At 41.4% G+C, this 23472-nt stretch overlaps 2 protein-coding genes across 6 annotated transcripts; one reads left to right on the forward strand and one right to left on the reverse strand.

Annotated features, from left to right (window-relative positions):
- Positions 1 to 9627: 9627 nt before the first annotated feature.
- mbpa (myelin basic protein a) lies at positions 9628 to 16619 on the forward strand. 3 transcript variants are annotated; one of them, XM_041053828.1, is made up of 6 exons: positions 9630 to 9882; positions 11462 to 11557; positions 12083 to 12109; positions 13434 to 13454; positions 14921 to 15004; positions 15546 to 16619. In XM_041053828.1, the coding sequence occupies exons 1-6, from the start codon at positions 9763 to 9765 to the stop codon at positions 15594 to 15596; spliced, it is 399 nt and encodes a 132-aa protein (XP_040909762.1). In that variant the 5' UTR covers positions 9630 to 9762; the 3' UTR covers positions 15597 to 16619. The 3 variants fall into 3 exon arrangements, with proteins under 3 accessions (XP_040909763.1, XP_040909764.1, XP_040909762.1); XM_041053829.1 differs by lacking the exon at positions 12083 to 12109 and having other exon boundaries at positions 9628 to 9882; XM_041053830.1 differs by lacking the exons at positions 12083 to 12109; positions 13434 to 13454 and having other exon boundaries at positions 9628 to 9882.
- Positions 16620 to 18314: 1695 nt separating this feature from the next.
- zbtb22a (zinc finger and BTB domain containing 22a) lies at positions 18315 to 22793 on the reverse strand. 3 transcript variants are annotated; one of them, XM_041054022.1, is made up of 4 exons: positions 22379 to 22793; positions 21180 to 21398; positions 20314 to 21085; positions 18315 to 19771 (listed from the first exon to the last, which is right to left on the reverse strand). In XM_041054022.1, the coding sequence occupies exons 2-4, from the start codon at positions 21384 to 21386 to the stop codon at positions 18675 to 18677; spliced, it is 2076 nt and encodes a 691-aa protein (XP_040909956.1). In that variant the 5' UTR covers positions 21387 to 21398; positions 22379 to 22793; the 3' UTR covers positions 18315 to 18674. The 3 variants fall into 3 exon arrangements, with proteins under 3 accessions (XP_040909956.1, XP_040909954.1, XP_040909957.1); XM_041054020.1 differs by having other exon boundaries at positions 18315 to 19774; XM_041054023.1 differs by lacking the exon at positions 22379 to 22793 and having other exon boundaries at positions 18315 to 19774; positions 20314 to 21045; positions 21180 to 21241.
- Positions 22794 to 23472: the final 679 nt, after the last annotated feature.

Below are 23472 nucleotides of genomic sequence, written 5' to 3' on the forward strand. Positions count from 1 at the left end.
CATGACGACAAAGATGATGCACACGGTATGTAACCCGAGAGCAGAGGCTGATGCTATCTTGCCGTCCACTTGTCCTCAGATGATTGTAAACATTTGAGTCTTTGATTGTTTACACACATGGTTAATCGGGAAAATTCAACAAAGCATGTTTATTCTGTCAGTGCTAAAAACCTACGGATTAGGATGCTGATGCTGATGATGATGGTGGTGATGAAGATGAAGACAGTTAGGGTGTTTTTGACCAATTCTCCCACTTAGCCTTTTCTGAAAATTAATAACAGTCATTATATCACTTTTTTTCATCACAGGGTTATTATACTTTTGGGAGCATGGAGGTTGTTTTGTAATTAGTTTCTCAGCTCGTGTCCTGAGGCAGCCTGAAGTTTCCATGGCGACTCTTTACTCCGTTGACCGAGATGTTATCCCTGTTTCTGCTAGGGGGGAAGAAAAGGCACACTGAAGCCTGGAGACAGCATCCAATTTTCCAAGAAATGCATCAGCTGTTGTTGCACAATCTTGACAAAGTGATTTCTGTTTTAAGGGAAACAAAGAGAGTGAAACACCCTGTTACGTTCCTGGTGCTGTTCGTGGAGATGAATCGTTTCAGCACCGCGGACAGTTCATCTCTCAACCTGCAAAACTCACCCGGTTCAGTTCACCGTCGGCCACAGAGAGATGCTTTTCCTCTTTGATTTGGGAATGAAATCCCTCATACCTGTGTCTGATTCAAAAGATTTGTGTCCTGTCTGTTCCAGTCCAGTCTCTCGACGGTTTTCTGTCCTGAGCAACTGCGTCTTGACCAGTGAATGTGTATAATAGGACGAAAGCTCAAGAAACTGTTTGGAGTTTGAAAACAAAATCCTCTTCACTAGCTGAGTTTTATAGTGAGTCTCTGCAGATTCAGCAGTAAAAATGTGCCTTTGCTCATTTCAATACACTCAATACACTCAGTGTATTTTATTATTCACCATTGACCTGTAATTGCCATTTGTGGCCACAGTGGCAGCTGTTGTGCAGAAGTTCTTTTGAAGGTGCTCTGTTCACAGAAGAGAAAAAGTTCTTTAGACATGTCAAAGTCTTATGTAGAGAACATAGAGCACCAGGTGTAGTCCATCTGCTCTTATTTCCACCCTTATGAAACTATGAGGTCAAAACCAAAAAATTGTTCCTTTTCTCTGATCAATCCTCACAAAGTCTTTAGCTTGTTACACTTTATATTTACTCTAAGAAACAGACAGAAAGAATAGGCAGTAGATCAGTAAAGAGAAGGTCACAGAACAAAGAAATTAGGGCACACAAAAATAGCAAATACAAATAAAGTAAGAAACTAATTAGCAAAAAAAGCAGGAGATTTTGAACTTGAATTTTTCTTTTGAATTATCTTTCTTTCTTTCTTTCTTTATATAGATAGATATAGATATAGATAGAACTTCCCTTTGTAATTATTAATCCTTGTGATTAGAGATTCAAAAGAAGCATTGTAAGCATGCAACAAAATCAGTGTTTGTCTCACTCTTTGTCTCACTCTCTCAGTGGCAGAGAACAATGAAGGACGAATAAAGGCTGCAAATGCCAGACCAAATTGTTGTTTAGATACACTGTGGGGTAGAAGAGATCTGTCTCCTCATAAACACAGCTGGGGAGATTCTGGCAGCTGTCGATGTAACCGCTCTCCAATATTTCTGATTTCATTTCTCATTTCAAAGAGGTGAAACAAAAAAAACTTCATTTACTTCATTTCATTTTTGTCTGTTGGTCCACCACTTTGGTGAAGACATTTTGTGCAGACACACATGGTCCTCAGTGAGGTTAGCATTTGTGGTGAAATTTGGTGCAGACATTCATGTTCCCACCAAGATGAATTATAATAACTTTCGTGATCTTTTAATTGTTCGTCTAATGTCACCAGGCATGTTAGCATTATCACTGTGAGTATGTTAGTACACTGACGTTAGCATTTAGCTTAAAGCACCACCGTGCCTAAAGTACAGCCTCATAGAGCTGCTTGTGTGGCTGCAGAGTCCTAGTCTTGCTGTGATTTTGTGCCATATAAATAAAACTGGCTCGACAAAGAGATCTGCTTCTGTTGTGACTGACAGAGCAAGAAGTGAAAAAGAGGTAAAGTCACACAGAAGAGATCAACGACGACTAATTAATTCTCAAAGAGCAGAGTCATGAGGGTGTGATGTTTGAAGTCTTCTCCCCAATTTCTGTCCCAGCTTTGATTCACAGTGGCATCATGATATTATACTGCACAAGCAGTGTCACTGTGTCATCTCATCCCCCACCTCTGTGACTTTCTTTACCAACCTTATTAGAGACAGAAGGAGATAAGCTGCTTAGGACCCTGCTGCTCCCTCTCTCAGGTGGTTAGCCCTTTGGCTCAGACCGGAGTCGGGCCTGTTGTTACCATGACAGTGAGCCATGAGAAGAGGCCAGAGCAACAGCACATCTATTTACCCCAATAATTTGGAATGGACTTACATTGCCTGCTAAATAGCTGGGAGCCACAGATTGCCATTTGGGTGATTTAGCTTTGATAGACCTCGGTGTTTGTTCTGTTTTGTTTTGGTCAGTCATTCACCTTCATTTTCTGTTTCTTCACAAACAGTAATGATGGCTGTTTATCAGTCTGGGAGATGCAGAGGATGATAATGTCACTTAAAGTCTGTTACTCCTCTTGTTCAAGCTGGCATCAGTCTTCATTGTCTGAAAACTGAGGAGGTGTTAGACTGAAGATTAATGACCATTTTTAAAATACGATTCTGCAATAACTATTTTTTTCTTTGAATACACTGGCTTTATTTTCCATAGTGAAATCTGTATTGATCTGAAGTCCATTTGTTTGACTCAGTAACAGGGACATGTGTTTGTGATTGTGAAGTGCACGGTGTTGTGTTTTTGTTGAGATTGTGAGTCAGAGAGGTGTTGATTACCATGAGGTCGCATTAACACACTTCTAACACAGTCTCAGTAGAACAAAGTAGGTGTTTACTGCCGGGCTTCTGAAGTTCAGTGCATCCACCTGCTGTGCTTCCCTGCTCGTGACAGTTCCCGACTCCAGCAGCAGAGGGAGTGAGGGAGGTTTGCCTCTGCACTCATGTCATTGCAGTGTGATTCATATTTCTGAGAATGACACTGTGACAAGAGCACAGATAAACAAGTCTGTTATCAATTTTTTTTTTTTTCTGGAGCCAGGCACTGTCTTTTTAAACCTTTATTTGCACAGATAAACGTGTGTGCTCAGTGTCAGCAGCTTCTACAAGTTCAACAAGGTCACACACACTGGGAGCTGCCCAGCACAGCCTGAGACTGGCCACTGAGCTGCACGCAGATTAAATTTGTTCCATATTCTGTACATGCAACACACAGTAGGACGTAACATGGTGTTTTGTTACATATTAATTTGTCCCATGGGAACATGCTATTTTCAAAAACATGCTATTTGAATGTTCCTTGCTCTAAATGTCAAACACATCTTTGTTCTGAAAAATTCATATGAAGATTCCCACTTGTGAAGGCAACAGCATGTTCTCAGACGTGACTGCGTGTACAGCAAATGAATACATAATGTACAGTGCTCTTTAACAGATAAGAAAATGACAAGTATGGGGTAATTCATTTCGAGTGCTGATGGAAAGACATAATCTCTAAACAAGTTATCACTGTACATGCACAGAAAGCCCTAAGGAAGGGAGGCAGATTTGTTTTTTCCAAATTTCAGTGTGTGAGTAACCTCTCCTTTTCACTTGCAGCTAACCAGGGTTGGATGTGCACATGATCCACCTTCTTTGGTAAAAAAAAATACATTTCTAATACATTACTGCAGGTATTGGAAGAGTACTCCAGGATTTCTGACTCAAAAGCAGATTCAGAAAGGTGCAAGTCCAAATTATAAACACTTTAATTTATGACCAAATATTGGTATTTACATAAATTCAACATTAGAGGCATTCAGGTGCCTGCCTTTGAAGAGGAGTCATGCAAATGTAAATAATATTTTACAGAATATTGTGTCTTATTTTACTCTTCTTCTATACACCAAGGCATGTTGCTTATAAGGTATGAGTGTATTCTCTAAATCTATTCTTTGGACTTTCTCTTGAATACATTTTCACCACTTCACATAAAATAACAAGGTCGCTGCAAAGGCCAAGAGGCTGCAGATGTTTGTTGTGTTAGAATTAATGACAACAACAGGCAGCTGGCCCAGTGCTTCCAACTGCACTTCACATGAGCCTGGGAAATCATCGCCAGCACAGTGAGCAAAATCTGTGAAATCTTTTTTTGGCATGAAAGATGAAAAGATTGCCAAGTTTGCATTGTTGCGAAAACAGTAATGCCATACTTTGTTTCAGACCATGCCAATCTCATGACTGTGTTAAAATCAAGAAAGCTTTCAGCAACATGTCACTGAAGTGATGCAGGGCAGTGATGGATGTTTTGACCAATTCTGTTGATCCTGCCAGGAAGATACAGCTGGAAAACCCATCTGCTCGACATATTTCAAAGTTGAATTCATTGCAGTTCATTGCAGTTATTCCACTCCTGAGAAGCATCTTGTTGTATTCAGTGACCTTGGGTGCTTACCAACATGTTCCAGACATGCTCGCACAGACTGGACCAGACTGGAGCACACCAGAGTTGCCTTCGCTTACACAAAAACCCGATGAACCATGAGCATGTGATCCGCTTCCAAAAACTGAGAAGGATTTTCCGTTTTTATATATGACAGGAGGCTCGGATGAGAAAGTCATCATGGCCACAAAGACTCGGAGACTTACTCAACATCCCTCTGATCCAGGGTGCTCACCTGCAGCACCTGCTCTCTGTGGGGGTGCCAGGTGCCTAACAGGCTATTTTTTCCCAGCGCAGGCAATTTTTTAAAAACACATCTATGAATCTAATGAATATGAAGCACCGTGGATGATTTAAATGTCTGCAGGTGCCACATGATGTGTGATAATCGAAGGAAGCTGCAAATTAAAATGTCATTTGTTTCACAGTTGTGAGTCGGCAGGATGAGTAAAGGAAAGAAAAAGAAGGTTGGATTACTGTAAAGTGGGAAAGGAAATATTTTATTATTTGATTACACTGACTGGACAGAGCCACAGTAATTTCATTGTAAGTATTTTCCTGCACCTGACAATCTAAGTGCTGTAAAGTGATCTTCTACAAAATATAGACAATTAAAAAGTTAAGTTCCTTAAATTAAAAACGTTATAGACAAACACTAAAAGAGGCAGAAACGGAGGTTTAATGGGACCATCCATGAAAAAATGGCATTGTATTGTAGAGAAGCTTGTGATTATTTTCAGATTTTCAGCTGCCAGTGATAAGAGCTGTGATCCCCGTGTTGTCTTAAAATGTCTGAAATTACATCCATTTGTCGTTCACCAATTTTCATCCTTTTATTTTACACATCTGATGGTGTAACAAACCTCCAAAGGAGGACGCAGAAACAGAAAACTTGCAAAAACTGACTAAAGGAAAATTAAAATAAAAAAATTCAAAATAACTAAAGCTCAACAGTGTTAAACTTCTCCTTGTTCAGAAAAAAGGCATTTCTCCTGCTCTCCTTATCACAACAAGCCCCTATTTACAGCAGCGGTGGCTCAAAAATATCCACCGTTTGCAACAAGAGAGCATGATATTGTTGAGATGCTAAACAAACGATAGCATTATGCTCGAGCCCTGTGTGGCAGCTCCTGCCAAATGTTGATGGAATCATTGGCTTTTGACCATCAAGACATTTGCATTGAGTTGTTTACCAGCCAAAAGGATCATTGTGAGGACACGCTGTGGGGAAAAAAAACCATTCACATCTTACAGCTGATCCTATTGCTTCGAAACAATGGGAACTTAAAACACAACAAAGACACAAAATGCCTCAGAAAATCAGCAGTGCATCAAGCTTTTGAAAAAGATGTTGACTTTAAAGGCACCAGTTCTTTCTTTGTCAGTTATCAAATTCAAAAATGGAAAATGAGACACAGTTAGATCACTGAAAGGAGGAAGTGCAGTGGCTTTTCTTGGCCCCAGCGTCCACTGGATGGTGACATCAGCTGCTGAGCATCATAGTTATGGTGTCATCTGTAGGCTTCAGGGACTGGATGCGACACGAAGAGGTTATCCAGGGCGACGGAGACACAACAACACAAAGGGCTTTCACTCCCAGCCCCAATTAGTGCAACATGATCTATGTTATATCTCTGCTGACAGCTAAGAAATGAACACTACATTTAGTCCCTTTCTATATTGAAGATGTTTGAAAAAATGGGCTTGTTTTCACAAACATTACAGCATGAAAGATTAAAAAAAATTTGGACTTGAGTTGTTGTCCAGTGTGAGTTGTTGTCCAGTGTCCCATTTGTTTGCAAAGGTTTACAGAGGGTACAAAAGTCATGAAAACTGTTTAATTGATTTAATGTAAAACAAGCCAAACTGTCTCATGTGGACATTTTCTGCACATGTGATGGAACAGAGGAAGGCTTTCTTTCTTTCTTTTTTCTCCCTCTCTCCAATAGCAGACAGAAATTCAGCTGCCGCTCTGAGTGGGTGTCTTGGTCTAGATCGACATTCCTGCTGGGGTTCAAGGATATCTCCCGTGTTTGTGTCCCACAGCTCTCGTCCATGGCCACTATTGTTTTCCCTGCTCTCGTCCTCGACCTTCCAGCCTCAGGAACAAATCCAAGACTCTTCTGAACACGAGGGCACAAGCAGTGTGGTCATCCCACTCTCTGCATTCCTGCACCCTACCTCTGCAAGGCCTGTGGGTGCTGCACTGAGGCTCGGCCCAGCGGGACAAACAGACAGAGCACTGTGTACGAGTTCAGGGTGGACAAACGTGTCTCCCTCTGACTCTATCCCTATTTCACTCTGTTTATACAGGAAATAGGAATCGAAACCATGTTGGTTTCATTGGTCTCTGTCATATGGAGGCACATGTTCACCCACGTATTCAGGATTCCTCAGTGGATGAGCTCAGATAAAGATCTTTTACACTTTCCGTTTCACCTCTTTTAGCAGCATTTTGCAATTTTGTCTGAGTCATGGGGTCAAATTCGAGTTGAGTGAGCTGTATTTGAGCCACATGTGGCTGTGAAAAAATTTTCACCCAGCAGTTTTACTACCTCTGATTAGATTTATATTTTTACTCAGATTTACTCCAAATATGCAAATTTATTAGAATCACTCTGACGCTTACAGATTTGAAAATACATCTATTTTGATCCAATCTTGCTTGAAACGAACGGCTCTGTTGGCTTATTTTGGCAAACAAATAAAGCAGATACAAAGACATGAATGTGACATGAAGTCTTCTCGTCATATTTTTTGCCGGTGGAAATTGTGACCCTGTCCCAGACACCACTAGACTGCCTGATGATTGACAATGTCCCTTTATTTGACCCCAAATTGTTAGCATGGAGTCCATGGCCAGGAAACCAAAAACAGCTCAGGCAAATAAATGTCATCCACAAGGGAGAAAAAACATCAGAAACACAAACTCAAAGCAAAAACTCAAAGGTCCCTACTGGGGAGGGGGGGGGGGGGGGGGGGGGGGGTGGGGGGCCAAAGGAATGTCAAAAGGGGAACATGAGGATCAACACAGGCCAGAGAAAAGGTGCAGATGGGAGCTCAGGAACACAAGGACAACAACAGATTCAAGCAAAACAACAGACTCGCAGACAGGGGAGCAATGAGACCTATATACACTGGAGTAAATTGGCAACAGGTGATCCACATTAGGGCAGGACAGACAATCAACAAGGCGGGAAACAAGACAAAGACAGGAAGTGAGCTAGGAACAGACACACATAGGCCAGGGCTTCAAAATGAAACAGAAAATGCCGAACAACACTCAAGAGACCAAGTCCAAAAGGTCCATAAAGAGTTTGACAAAGTCCATGATAGTCCAAAATGGAGTTCAAACAGCCATCCTGGGCAGTGATCATCCCAAAGTGTCCAAACAACCAACAACAGTCCAAAACAGAGTTTAAAGTTCAAAATGGTCCAAAAAGAGTTCAAAGCAGTCACTCTGGGGCTGATCATTACAATAAATAGAAAGCAGGTCCATTATTCATTATCCATTATGTGTCTCAGATCGTGCATCTGTCCCTATGCTGCGTCTGAAGAAACATGAACTCTGTAGGCCATAAATGAATTCCACCCAGAATCATCATCGTCTCTTTTTCTCTCTCACCTTCTGAACCTTCTTAGTGAGGATATAAATTATGCCACACATATTGACTGACACTGGCTGATTTGCTGCCAGAGGTACTGAGTGAAAACTTATTTCGGTTCATCAAGTCGTATCAGTTTGTCAAACGTCTCCGTTCTCTTGTTGTTACGTTATGCTGATCTGGAGTTGCTCTGTAGCATAAAGGCAACAGGATTAAAACTTATTTCTAAAATTCTGCAGCTGTATGTTTTTTCTCTCTCTCTGTCTCTAAAAAGTTATTTTCTGACTTGAGATAAGAAACGGTCACAACAAAAAGGCATCTGTTCCAAAATATTAATATGCTGATGCTGCATGGGTGTTTTCTAACACAACTTATCCTGCAACAGATCCTGCTTTGTTCACCAGCCACTCGGAATAAAACAGCACATCCAGGACTTCTTGAAGTCTTGTGATCTGGTAAAATGGCAGAAGAAATATAAATTTCACACAGCCAAACATTTGAAGACAGAGTCAAACATCAAAGACTGGTGTTAACTGAAATGTGACAGAGTGTAAAATCATAAAATAAATGTTCAAGGTCCTCTTCTCGTTCTGGAGCTTTCAACCACATCACACGACCTTCTGACTTTTGCTCCGAAGTCACTGAACTGCAGACTTTTCCATTTTTTTGAACAATTTTGAGACATTTTTTTCATGTTGGCTTAAATGTTGAGCACGACAGGTCATTCTTTTGTTCTTTGAAACCACAGTTGACACCACAGTTCATTGTTTTTGCACATTGAAATGGTTTTGAATTAGCGCATCATGTTGGCCTTTCACAGCTGAATCAACGTTACCATTCACATTATAGAGAAACAGGAAGTTTGGTTATATTTTTCAAGTCTAAAATACATATTGAAGCTCCATTAGTCACAGGCTCACGGTCAAAGCAGGAGCTGTATGAATTTCATTGGTTTAAATGTGAAAATGAAAAGAAAAGATAAAATCTGAACGTGCAGTCACCACAGGTTTATTTTATTTCTGACACAGATGCTTGACTCGTGTTCACAGGTTTTTGCATCTTTCATATAACAATCTTTCCTTTTCATATGTTAATCTGGGTGACTGTACATCCAATTTAAACACAATCCATTAAGAAGATATATGAGGCCGATTCAACAATGGCCTCACAGTGCAGCGGGCTGCTTTGCATCAGGCTGTGAGTTCAGACTCAGAGATAACCCTTGTTGTTCCTTTGGCCGGGGTGAGGCAGATGAGGAGAGGAACAATGGCCCGGGCCCATGCGGAGGGCGGCAGTGACTGACACAGCCGCTGAAGCTCCAAAGAATGCCTGGAGTTGAGCCAGAGCTGTGGATCACACCGCTGAAGACGCCCACCCCCAACCTGACCCTCCTCATGTCCCATGGTGCCCTGGGACTGAGGGGATGACACCTTCAAAGAGGGAGTCTGAGCATCAGAAGGGCTGCAAACCACCCTGAAGGATCAGCAGAGCCGGGTGTTGGCACTGTGGGCTGTGGACTGGCTTGGAAGAGGACTACTGATTAGATAGACAACCCCACCCAACCTCAACAACAGATAGCATGGCTACAGCGAGCACCTCAGGGCAGAGCACCTTCGGGCTTGGGAGGAAAAAGAAGAACCCTGGACTCATGGATCAGATTAGCAAATTCTTTGGAGGAGACAAAAAGAAAAGGAGCAAGGTGAGCAGCCATGCATTTGTTTTCAAAAGGACAGTTTGGGGTTTTTTTTTTTTCAGATGAACTTGACCTCTAGATTTTTACTTAAAATGAGAAAACCTGAGTTTACTGGGTTTGGAAGCATTTGTTCGCACTACTGGTCCAAGACTTCCGATTAATACGACAATATGTGTAAATGATCATCTTAGTAATTAAGATTAATTTTAGTAAGGATTATTTCATTTTGCTTCAACCTTCTTTAAAAACTCTCACTACTTAAAATCATACTCTCTGTTATAGCAGCAACAGACAGTTGATGCTTCTCAGGAAAGAAATTAGAAATTTGCATTTTTCAGTTGAGGGTTTGGTCCCTAAAATAGGGTGATGGTCCACTTCCCCAATCAGAAACTCTTCAAATCAGTTTGGATTGGTGATCTTCTAATTGCAGGCTGCATTTTAACAATAGGGCACATTTCCATTTAGGCAGCAGTTTGTAGATTTTTTTGTTTGTTTGTTTTCAGGAAGATACTGCATAATTAACAAGCAGCATCCTGCAGAAAATATTCATGTGCAGAGTGATTTTTCTGGATATAAATTTCAAAAGTATTCTGAATTTGGCTAAAATTGACTCGTTATAACTTTAAAGTGGGACAATGTTAAGCCAATGTGCTCTTTGCAAAATCTGTTATGTTACTACCAGCATTAATTCCTACCCCGAGATCTGAGCACCTCTTACACTCTGTGATGAGAAGGGTCCTAAGGAGTCAGGGCTTCAGTCATCCTGATGCATTTTACTGTTTGTGCTTAGATTTTTTTTTCCCCTCACATTCACATTTGCACATCTGAAAAAGAAAACTATAAAGATTGGTCTTTGCACACATCAAAGACATCTTTTTAGGTTTTTGGCTATTTGCATTAATGAAACATTAAATAATAATAAGTAATTGTTCTTCCAGCAGAACAGGCAGAGATGCTCAGATGACTGAGGTTGTTCTGAAGGTTGTGCTGGCTGCATTTTTCATACACCCACAAAAGAAACACAGACCTGTAGCTGACTGGTTTCACACTGAGTGACAGTGTGTCAGCCGACTACACCTGATACATCTCTTAAATGTGGTGTCACACTGTAGTCCACAATGTTATCCTTCACTCTCTTGCCGTAAATCTTTCATGCAGTTTCCTTTTAGTGTGTGATTGCCTCAAACTGATTCAATGTGCAGGGTTTTTTTTTTTTTTTTTATAATTTAGTCCTTTCTTGTACTTGATGTGTAGTTCATTTGGTTTCACTCTCACTCAGTGAGATTCGACATCCAGTAGGGTCTTGAAACCGCTATAATTACTGTAATTATCATATTAGGAGGCATGGTGCAGCTGGGAATAACTTTCAGGAAAGAAGTGATGCCTATTCAAGCTCATGCCAAGCTATTCCGTCACGAATACACGGCATCAAAAGATTTTTCAGGGCTGTTGATTTACTTGGTGCTTGAATGTCTAAAAAACTGATTCTTTTTTATACAATTCCAGTTTTATTTCACACTAGCGTATCTTGATCTTGTGATATATACTGTACATTCAGTCACTTGACATCTCTCGATTCTCACAGGGGTCGTTCCGGGGTCACCTGGCTTCCTCACCCCAGCAATCCTCTGCTCGCCGCCGGACCAATGAAAATGCTGTGGTGCATTTCTTCAGGAGCATTGTAAGTTTTTGGGATTAAATGGTTGCATATGGCTCACATCATATCATAGATCACATTCATGGTTTACATACCTTTAACCATATACATAGAGTCATTTTTGTAGCATCATGCTAACATCCTATATTTTCATTCAAGTTTTAAAAGGTTTCAGAGTCAGAGCTCAACAGAGTTTGATGAATTACACTGAAAGTGCCATGAGAACACAAAACAAACCGATTTACTCACATTTATAATTCATGGGTGTTGAACTGTCACTGTTTTCTTTTGATTTACCATACCGGTGCCTGTCTTGGCATCAATATTGCAGCGGAGTTTCAGAGCAGCATGCTAAACTAGTTTCCTCTGCTCCTTCTCTGATTGCAAAGCTGCATGACTCCTCATTTACATACTGATAAAAGAGGAATTGGGGGGAAATTTCAATCAGCAGCTCAATCGTTTGTTTATTCCAAAACAGAGTTTGTTGTTCTGTTTTCCTGCCCTGTGCAATCAGTCACTCTGTTGCTGTCGTTGCTTGGTTTTTCTCAGGTTTCCTCTCCTCGTCCTAAATCCAGGGTGAGTCTCATTTTTCACAATATCTGTTTGGCTGATCATTCCAGGGGCAAAGCGGTGGGGTGACGATGCAGAGATGCGCCGATGATTTAAAATGTTTATGAGGCCGACCTCTGATCGCTTCCTTGTCTATACCAATGTTCTTCATCACGTCTCAAAGTTTCAGCAGCTGCATTTTGTCATCGTATTTTTTTTTTTAAGGTTTCCTGTTTCTGGAGACTGGATACCTTTAAGCTTTTATGTGCACAATTTGAAAATTTGGGATTTTGGTGCCATCTGATGGTGATATCAAAAAAGACACAGGAACATGCTACCGGCCTGCTCCCTTCTTGACCTGTCACAAAAGTGATCGATAGACTGTACTAATATTTATTTTTTACTAACAAAAACAAATGCCATAATTTGATTAGTAGTAAAGATTCTACACTCATGCTAGTGGTTAGGCACAGTGAGCCAAATGCTTATGTCAGCATGCTAACCTCTTAGCAGGAAGAATGCATGTTCACTATCATAGTTTTGCATGTTAGCATGCTAACATTGCTTTTAGTACAAAAAAGTCATTTTTAGCTAATGTTTAGCTATTTAGCACTAAATATTAATTTAGTGAGACTTTCCTGCCCTCAAAAAAAAACGACATTATAGATTGACGTAGTATGAAGAACGACAAAGTCAGCTGTAACGGGAGGCGGGGGTGGATGGATGGGTTGACAAAATGCAGGACTTTTACACAAACTGTTTTCCATTTGAAACAGATTGTGTTCGTTGTTTGTTTTATCCATGTATTTATATGTGTATATTTTATACACAACCCTAACGATGTCTATATTACTGTAATTATGACAATAAAAGCCTCTAACCTAAAAATAAGTCATCACCACAGTTATTAGGAATCCTCCATGCAAAGGCTGACAGAAACCTTTATGATGTAAATGGCTGTTTTATATGCGTGGTTGCCAAAGTGGAGGTTAGGACCCCTTCAGTGGGTCACAAGATAATTACTGGGGAAAGAAAATAACTAAAAACATTGTTTTTCTATATACATTTACAAGACTTCTCACTAAACATTTCTCATTCAACACAGTTTGGATACTTTTACTTTTTCTGGCAAGCAAAGAATTATTCAAATAACCAAAAAGGTTGGGAACCACTGGCTGCCATCATAGAAATAACTGACTGGATGGTGGAAATGATAGTGTTGTTTCTAATCTTGCTCTCTAATGCCTGTAACTGGATTATTCTCAGATGTGTTGAGACGGATGCAGGTGGCATCACACTCTAACTGTATTTCATCTCATCATGTCACTGTCTGTTTCTTTTTCATGTGCAGTGGAGAGATGTCTTGGGCTTGGTATGTCATTCAGTCTTTCCTTCTCCAATGGAACAAAAGCCCCACTGCTGACAGCACCACTGTTTGTGCATGTGTGTGTGTGCAATGATCCCTTTTAAATTGTGGAGAACTCCTTTGCAGTGTGTCCTTTGTCTGCAGCGCACCTGTAACCTAACCTTCATATTTGTTCTGTCTTTGTCTCACTTTGTTTCTCTGCATTCCTCCTTGAAGAGAAATATCTTTTGTACCTGAGCAAGTGGAATTGAGACAAATTCAAAATGAGTGCTGATTCACCGGCTTTTATATGCAATACCTGAAAGGCAAAACTTAGAGCAGCTCACTCTTGACTGGCAACTGATCAGTCAAAAAGAATTGATTTATAATTTTTTTTTTAATCAGCAAATATTGGCTTGTTGGTAAGTTTAATACGTTTCAATTTCCCCCTTCTTTGCTTCAATCCAGAGCGACTCGCTGCTTCTGGATGACTTTGAAACTGCTCAACTTTTTATGAACTTCAACCGGTAAAAAAAAAAATTTTCTCTTAGGACCTCTTGGCCTTCATCCTCTTCCTCCTCCTCTTCTCTTTCACACCTCTAGCTCTGTAACACCTCCATTACCTCTGTGCCAGCGATGACTCACTTGATCCTTCTGTTTTGGCTTCCCACCGTCTTTGTGTCTTTTCCTCTGTCGGGCCACAGTTTGCAGCCATATGTGATCGTGTCCTCTGTGTCAGTCAGTTCACCGCAGATTTCACCTTGTCCTTGTCATTCATTTTCTTTCCCCTGAAGGTTGCTGTTGCGGTGAATCTGCTCCTGTTTTCCTCCTTTCATGTCATGTTGTTCTCTCACAATAACAGATCACAGAGCAAAGACAACTCTCTTTCTTCCACAATTTGCAGAGAAACCACACGCCTGAGCTTTTGTTCTTTCTTTCATCTGAAAAGCAGTAAAATTGAGATTAGGGTTAAATATTTAAATCTCAGGACCTTTAAACTTTTAATAACTTCTGCATCATTTCTAAAAGTTATTTAATTGTACAAAAAAAATGCATCAATTCAATTCTATTCTATCCACAAGCAAAACCCAATAAAAAAATATATATATATATGCTAAAAGGTCACTCCCAATGCAATTAAAGAGGATGGATGGTTTATAAAAAAATGTTTGGGCACTGATAAAGAAATATGCAGTCTTTTCTTCATTTTTTGAAAGATATATAATTTGTGAATTCTTTTTTTGTCCAACAACAACAAAATTGTGTTCTTTGCAACAAAACATTTTGAGCAGTTGTTTTACATTTGGCATTTTGTTGTGGGACATTACTGATGCTCTGAGGTAAAATGTGTCTCGTCTCGTAAAGAGCAAAAGTCCATCAATGTAAAATGAATTAAATGTCTGCATAAAGGTTAAACAATGACCAAGCAGCAAACATGGTTTCAGGCCACGGTTTCAGGTCTACATCTGTGCTTATAGACCATCTTTTTCTAGGCCTCGACGCCGCGTGCCGAGAGCACAAAGTCACCGGTCAGAAGACGCAGGGACCAAAGCGCACTGTCCAGAATCTTCAACCTGGTGAGCTTACTGCACGTTTGCACCTAAACATTTTCCCTTTTCATCTATAAAACTGGACCTGATAAGCAATTTTTCCTATCTGTGTTTGCCCAAATGCAACAGTGATGCTCTCATCAGAGATCAGTGAGTAATAAATCAATACAGTATAATGATTTATAATTTCAGTTTGAATACTTTTTATTAATTTCATTCATCAACGTGCTTTCACAGCGACCTGTCATGTTAATAAACTAATGAGCTGAAGAGCAACATTTTCATTTTTATGGTGATACTACATGTAAACCCAAACATTAAACTTCTCATGCACCAATTCATTTATGATTCCTCTGCAAATGCCATCTACCTCGACTCTTTTGATGATTTATTTTCAGTGTGGATCTCCTTAAATAAAAGAAGTATTTGACAATCAACCTTTTCATGCACTTTCAGCACACTTTTAACCGAAAACTACATCACCCCAGATTGCTCTCAGCTGCCGTGTCTGGGGATGGAAAATAGGTGTTTTTCTCAGCCTCCTAATCATCTTCCTTCTTCTCTCCAGGGAGAAACCAAGTCCCGTCCACCCCCCAAACGCTGGAGCACCATCTTCTAAGCTCTCCGCCGAGGACCAAACCACAGATCCAACGTCAATGGGAGGAGAAACAGATCTGCAAGGGGCGGACTCACAACCTCAAGAAATGTTAACTCACTAACACAAAACTTGTGTATCTTTAGACAGTGACCCAACATTGACACGGTATAAAATCCACTCTCCAGGGATGTAGGTGGTCACTGTGCCAGTTTTCTCTTTAATCCTACTTCTGAGGGTATCTTGTCTTAGTCATTATTTAGCTGTTTATGAGAGGTTTGGTTATGCTTTCAGCAACATATCCTACTGTAAAAATCACCCATTTGAGTACCTTGGTCTGATGGTGCTATTGTCTGCTGTCTGCTGTCTGAGGTTTGTTCATGGCAGATGTTTGTTTTTCTATTTGTCTCCTGTCGTCTGCATTTTGTACACAAGTGACGCTTCCTGTATCTCGCTGCTTTCAAGAAACACGACTCACACGCAAAACCAACCGCTGTTTCTGTTTCACATGTGAAATCATGAAGGAGAGTGATCCTGTTTGTGCTTGAGTGAAACACATGTTGCCAAAAAATGCATTTGAAAATACAACTATAAGAGCAGAATGGGATCTAATGTTGTTTTCATGTAACGGTTTTGTTTCCTTATGCCTCAGTGTAATTAATAAACATGTACAGTATGATGCTGTCCAAGTCTTTCAAATGAAAAGAATAAAATGCCCTTTTTAAATGCACTGTTACATAACAGAACACGTTCCTAAACACAACTGGTCTGCTGTCTTTCCCATTTAGCAGCTTTTGCATCTATCTCATTTATTATTACCTAAATTAAGTTTGAAGTTTTAATGTCATTTGTGTTTTATGTAAAAGGTGACAGACACCAGGTTTGTTGTAACTGATGGTCAGATCGTAAGTGGTTCAGTGGTTTAAGGCGGAAGCAGCCAGATGGCACGAGGAGTTTAGTACTGAAGGACAGTGAACTGATTTCAAATGTTCTGATGCATAATTGTCATTTTCATTTTGTTCATAATAAATTACACTGCCACTCTCATTTGTATATGATCTGTTTGTAACTTCACTTTTACTGTACAGTCAAAAGCACTGTAAAGGTTTTTTTTTCTGAGGTTGCTGACTCGCGGTGGCGCTACAGGAATTCATTTTTGTGCTCTGTGGGGGGCATGAGTCTGAGACCCCTAACTCAAGTATCATTTATAGAATCTATCTCAATTGTACTGTCCTTTTAAGTGGACATGCTGGGCTTTCTTGTGATGCCGCAGTTGTGGGGTTGTGGCCAACACAGCTAATGCACTGTCACTGTCTTTCAAGTGGCAGGAATTCCAACTTCCAAATTTTATGAGAGAGATAAGTCATTGATTTTTTGCAGATATCATGTTTCTGTTGCTAAAAAACAAGTTTTTTCTTTTCTTTCAAAACACATTTTTGATTCAGTGTCCTTTGTCTTTAAATGAAACTGCGGGCCTGGGGGCCTGGCTGGGTGGGGGCGTGGACGCTCTTCAACTCAACTCCATAACTAAACATAAAGTATCCTCTGAAGGCCAATCAGCCATCTCAGACTATGATCCCAATATAAAGTGGTCCACAGATTTAAACACCAGATATCAGCTGCATGAAGCTGTACACTTTGTCCTATATTTAACTGAATACCAAACAAGGATGAGTCATCCTCATTTGATTCCCCTGTCAATACTCGCAAGTGAGAAAAACAATGTTTCTCATCATTAGAAATCACGTTGATAGAACTTTCCAAGGACAACTGCCCCTAACACCACAATTAGCACAGAGCTTCATCTCTCCTGTATGAAACCTCACTGCCATAATTGGCTCAGTGGCCCAATATTCACATCATACAAAGAGGAGGAGTGAAATGCAATTTTCCTGGGTTTTCTCATTGACATCAAGGGCTAAATATATACTGAGCCTTTCACCGTGGTTTATCTTTAAACTGAATTTCTCTGACAGGACACAAGCTCGCACCCTCAACCCAAAATATATAATTTTTACGTGACTGAAGCAACTTTCATTACCTTACAGTAACAGAAAACTGTTAATACCAAGCTATACTGCTTACCAACGTGACTGTTTACGTATACAGTGCCATATGTAATACCTTTCATCCTTAATGCCTCTTTGTGTAGCTGCTCTTTGATTGTCAAGACCTTGTGTTTGCCACTGAAATGGAAATCTCAGCAGTCCACCTCCCTGAATGCACCTGAATACATTAAATGACAGTCCTATTCATCAGCTCCCCATATTTCAGGGTCTATGGGTCTTTTTACGATTCATGGAGGACGTGTTCTTCAAACAGTGCAGCCCTTTCCCACAATTTAATCATGTGGACAGAGACGCTGCAGAGTTGAGCAAGAGAGACCTCTAGTGCTCCGCGGCTGCACTGCAAAGGAACAGTGATCTGGTATGAGCCGAACTGTTCCAGAACGACCCACAATAATCTAGAACGAGTCTCAGTGTTAGAATATGTCTCCATACATCCTATAAAATGATTAAGTGTTTTAAAATAAAACATTAAAATGAGCCACAGTGTTCTACAATAGATCAGAACATCCCACAATAAATCAAACATCCAAACTGTTTTATTACCACATATACCGAGATTTGTTTCTTTTACATAATGTGAAGAAACGTCGGTATTGCACAGAAAACATTTTTTTTACACCCTTGTATTTATCTTCCAATGCAGGTCAATGGCAAAAAAAAAAAAAATAATATGTGCAAAATGCAAATTAACTTTATTGGGGCTCGAGAAGTACATTCACAGCATTGCTTGTTACAGATGTACAGTTTTACAGCATCACTAAATGGGAACTCAGTCTACATGACACTGCACAAATTTAAAAGGATCACTTGAATGAAGCGTATGACTGCTCCTTGTTTTTTTTTATTCAAAACACCCATGACACAAAAAGAAAGAAGCACATGAAAAGATCCAAACAAAAGCAGCTGCTCAAAGAAGCCTTCAGTGATTCGTGTCCGTAGACTTTTAAAGTGATCATGTTATTCATTGTCCTTCTTATATGTATTTTATCTACATACAGTTTAAGTGCCATAAACCTCTGTTTCACATTCATATTTAATTTCTGCTAAAGCTCTCACTCGCCTCCTCTTTAAAAACATGGCTACCAGTGTCCAAGTTTTGTGACTGAGTACTCAGCTCATCTACGATCCCGGACACGCTGCCCAACAGCCCGCCCATCCCGTCCTCCATCTCCCCATGAAAATCCACCTCCTCCACCTTCACCTGCCCTCCTGTCGCAACAAAAGCTTCCCCTTCGTCAAACCCGTAACTGTAGCCGTCATCCACATCTGCTGCAGCTGTGTTTGTGTTGTTGCTGTGAGACGAGGAGCTGGAGGCCAGTCTTTCGCATCGAGCTTGATGCCTGAGGAAGCTGTCTCGCCAAATGACTTTCTTCCCACACAGGCCACACTCGTAGGGCCGCAGCCCTCCGTGGGTTTTAAGGTGTTTGGTTAGATGGTGCTTCATCTTGAAGGATTTTGTGCAAACAGGGCAGCCAAAAGGCCGCAGATTGAGGTGCTGCATCTTCACGTGCCGGTCACGCATACTCTTCAGAGTGTAGGCTTTGCCACAGTGGCAGAAGTGGACTTTTCCTGTGTAGGGGGCGCCAGCGAGGGAGACTGAGGATGAGGAAGATGGGGTTGGGGGTGAGGAGGATGGCGGGAAAGCAGCAGAGGATGGGGACAAGTGGCGACTGGAGGTGGGGGTCAATGAACCACCTTGTCCCACACTGGTGGAGGGCCAGTGCACCTCCGAGCCTGCCATGGTAAAGTCTGGAGACACAGGCATTAAAGGCCTCTGGGAAACCTGTCCTGTGCCATCTTCAATCTCATCATACGTGTCCCTGCTAAAGGTGCCTTCTGTGAAACATTCAAAGTCCACATCCTCTTCCTCCTCATCTTCATCCTCGTCTTTACTGCAGCTCCTGCCCTTCCCTTCCTGCAGCCTCTGCTCTTGCTGAGACCAGGAACCCGACTGCCACTGCTGCCGGGCTGAAACCGGACAGGACGGGGCCAGAAGTCCTTCACCTGTTTGGCAAGCATGAACGTTGGGCACGTCTGAGGAGTGATCACCTTCCACCAAATCTCTCTGCACTTTTTCCTTCATCACGTCCGCACTTGTCTTCCCTGTGGCTTGTCCAGTCTGCTGGAAGTCTGCTGGAGAAATGTAAAACAGATTACACGCAGACAGCTACAGTATGTTCATTCAGACTCTGCACCGAGATGAAGACAAAAAAGGAATTTGTGGCCCAACATGGAAGTTATTATGAAAACTGTGTAATTAATCTTTTACTTTTTTGGTGGTAATAACAGAAATTGGAATATTTTGGTCAGATTTGTAATTGTTTACATGCTCTTTAATCAGATTTCTGACTTTAATCAAAATTTCACCATTTTGTTGAACTATTTAATTTTTTGTATGACACAGCTTATGTTTGGCAAAGTAAGGTTTGGAAAATGTAATACCCAAACTTAGCATCATTTAGAAAAGATTACCAGCCTTTGCATTCACAACGACAGTAAATTAAGTGAAGAAATAAAATATTTTTAGCACAGAATTGTAATTAATAAACAGAAAGCACTGCATTAATACTACAGCGAGTGTCTCTAGTAAAACTAAATATGGATTCTTTCATGGCATTTAGTCAGAGAGACCGTATTTTTGCTTAGAGCAAAATGAGGCTTTTGTATCTTACCACAATGACCCATTTGCGCAAAGCTTTCCTTCTTCTCCACTATCTCTTCTCCTACTCCCTCATCTGCCTCAATCTCTCTTTTCTCATTCTTCCTCTTCTCTGGAGTCTCATCACTGTCCCCGCTCCCTCTGTTCTTATCAAGCAGTCTATCAGCGCTCGGCGGTGCTCCCCGCTGTTGAAACCTGACTTTCTGCTTTAATGTCTCACCACTAGCGAACCCCCCGTGGTGCCGGCTATTGTGGCCAGGTCCATCATGTGCAAAGTGGCCAGTTTTTTCATGGGCTGATATCCATGCCTCCTCACAGCTGGTGTAATCACTCTCCGTATAGTTGGGGAGCGTGTCGAGTTGAGTGTCCGCTAAGTGCTGGGCTGATGAGGGCCGTGGGCGCCCCCACCTAGGAAACTGCTGCGGCCGTCTCCATGTAGCTAAGGGAGGCAAGACATCAGGCTTCCTCTCCCTCCTTCGTCCCTCCCTTTCCAGATTTAAGCAGTCAGTGCTGCTTGGGGACTGCTGTCGAGATGCAGTGCCCTGGTGAGCTGCAGCGGCCTCTCCCGGGGTGACTTCTACTGGGGGCCGGGGCCTCTTCAAAATCTCAGTGCATTTGTCCACAATGTGCCACATCTGAAGGAAACTGGCCACAGTGACGTAGTTGACAATGTCATCATGCACAATGCTCAGCTGGCCTGTGTAGGCAGAACTCAGGACGCTCTCGAAGGCCACCGGGTCCATAACTGAGGGTAGGGAAACAGTTGTAACATTCTTCAGTAACACCTGTTCAGAGATGGGAACAAAGGCACACTGAGTTCAGGGCATCTAGATACACATGTGGGGTGAATGAAGTGCCCATTATTAATGTACTGCCTACCTGGTCATGGAAGTAAGGCGATGATGCAGCGAGCACACAACGATGGGCCCTGAACACTTGACCTTGCACCTGGATGGAGAGGTCGCACAGCCGGCCCTCCTCCCGCTGACGGTTCAGATTGTCTAAAACGGCAGCACGAGCACCAGGGAAACACACCTGGACAGTCAGACCAGCTGGAGCTGCAGAAGCACTGCAGGTCGGATCCATGGCCACACAAAACTATAGAGAGGATTAAAACCTTACAAAGAGCAAAAATCAAACTCTTATTGGCAATATTTGAGTCTCTAGTCTCTATACTCTCTGTAGTTATTATTTCTAAATGGTGTGAGTAGCATTTAGTACTTATATTTATGTTTTGCTTTATGTAACAGGAAATTTAATCTCTCTGGCTTTTGGACTATTTACTTAGCAAAATATATATGTGTATGTTTATTTATTCTTCTCCTACTAGTTTGTAGATAATAGCGATATGTTTATTTTTATTTATATCTTATTTATTTCCTCGTTTTGATGTTTGTCCACGTGCATCTCATCGGACATTGTTATTGGTGTGCTGTGTGTGAACAAGCTGAGAGTCACCAGAAACCAGAATCAAACTCCTCACATACACAAGCACACACTGCCAATAAAGCAGATTCTGAAAACAAACAATTGAAGACATCGTCTTAGGCTTTAGGAGATTGTGACAGGCACTTTTGACTGTTTTCCAGATAAATAATCGAGGACCTGATCAGCAGGATAATCGATAATAAGACTAATCGTCAGTTTGCACCCCTACTTTTGATAATAGTTGCTTTTTAAATTACCTGCCAATTTTTCTGTCAATCGTCATCATTTTTTCTCTAGTGTAAGATTACACAAAAGTATAGATCGCAGACAATCGTATAGATCGAAGACATTTAATAATAATGAACTATGCGCATCCCAAACTGCAGTGATTTGTGAGAAAGATTAGCTTCCACCTGATGATCACTACATTTAGCTAGCTACATTTAGCTAGTTCCAAGGTACGAAGCATCTGGTCAACATAAATCCTTAAAAACACTATTATTAACAGGACGTCTGGTTATAAAAGTAGAAAACAGACTTCCATGAATTGGGGTTCACTGCTAGGTTGTGTTTGTCCATACAAGCGCATGACTGCGTTAGCTTGTAGCTAATACAGCTAGCTAGGAGCTAACATTAGCTTAGTACTTTACCTTTGATATGTCGGTACGTCGAGTTTTGTTTACTTTTATAGGGGACGTCTCCGGCTAATTGCAGGACAACATTGTTATAGGTGGATTCCGCATACAAAGTGCCATCGTAAAATACAAATATATATATAAAGCTAGTGCAGGCTAACAGCAACTTGCCCGTAGGCGTAGCTGATGCTAGCTGATTGGCAACACAGCAACAGCATCAGCATCCTCACACACGACGTGAGTGGGTGTTTGGTGTGAAAGTTTTCTGAATTATAAAGACACGCCATCGCACTGACTACATTAACCAAAGACTTTAGCAACAAGAGAAGCTAACGAAGTACCACAGAGGCTGGTTTTAAGGCTATAGTTGCGGTTATTATAGGTTTTTGTGCGCTACAAGATCAACTTCTGCTGACAGAGAGGTGCCATACTTGGATCACCCCGCCCCACCGGAGTTCGGTTTAAAGGGCCAGTTCACCGTAATATCAGCGCTTCACCCGCTACTCTTAAAGCCCCTTCTTTCTCGTGAAATGCGCTATAATCGCTAGGTGAGGCCTCTCCCTGCAGCTGTTTCCAGACAAAGCCGAGCAAAGCATCAGTTCGAAACGGGGCCGAGGCTCGAGCGGTCGTCACTCTCGGCATCTGCTCGGTCACACGCGCACAGCCGTTTTACCGCAGTGCATCTGCAGCATCCTCTGGCGCGAGCGACAGAGGTGCCGCTGTGGCGTAGGAAAGAAGAAAAAGCACAGCTAACCGAGCACAGGATCTTTTCATTGAATTTTTGGGGGTTGTTTTTCTTGCGTGTCTCTGCGTGTGGGGCTCTTATGCTCACGCAGTTTCACCTGCAATGCCAACACGACCGAAGCATCTCTTCTATGAGCACGGGGTCATTAGATAGGTGAGATTTCAGGTCTTTAAAGCTGTCATCGCAGCAAAGGACAGTATATATATATCTATATAAATATATATAGATATAGATATATATATATTTATTTTTTTTCCCCGAGGAGACGGCTCAGCTCGAGGAGAGGAGGCCTCTATTCAGCACAGTAGGCTCATATTTCATTGATCCTATAAAGGATAACTATTTTTAGACCATTCGCCTGGTC

This window comes from Toxotes jaculatrix, chromosome 13, assembly GCF_017976425.1.
Source record: "Toxotes jaculatrix isolate fToxJac2 chromosome 13, fToxJac2.pri, whole genome shotgun sequence".
NCBI classification, from domain to species: domain Eukaryota; kingdom Metazoa; phylum Chordata; class Actinopteri; family Toxotidae; genus Toxotes; species Toxotes jaculatrix.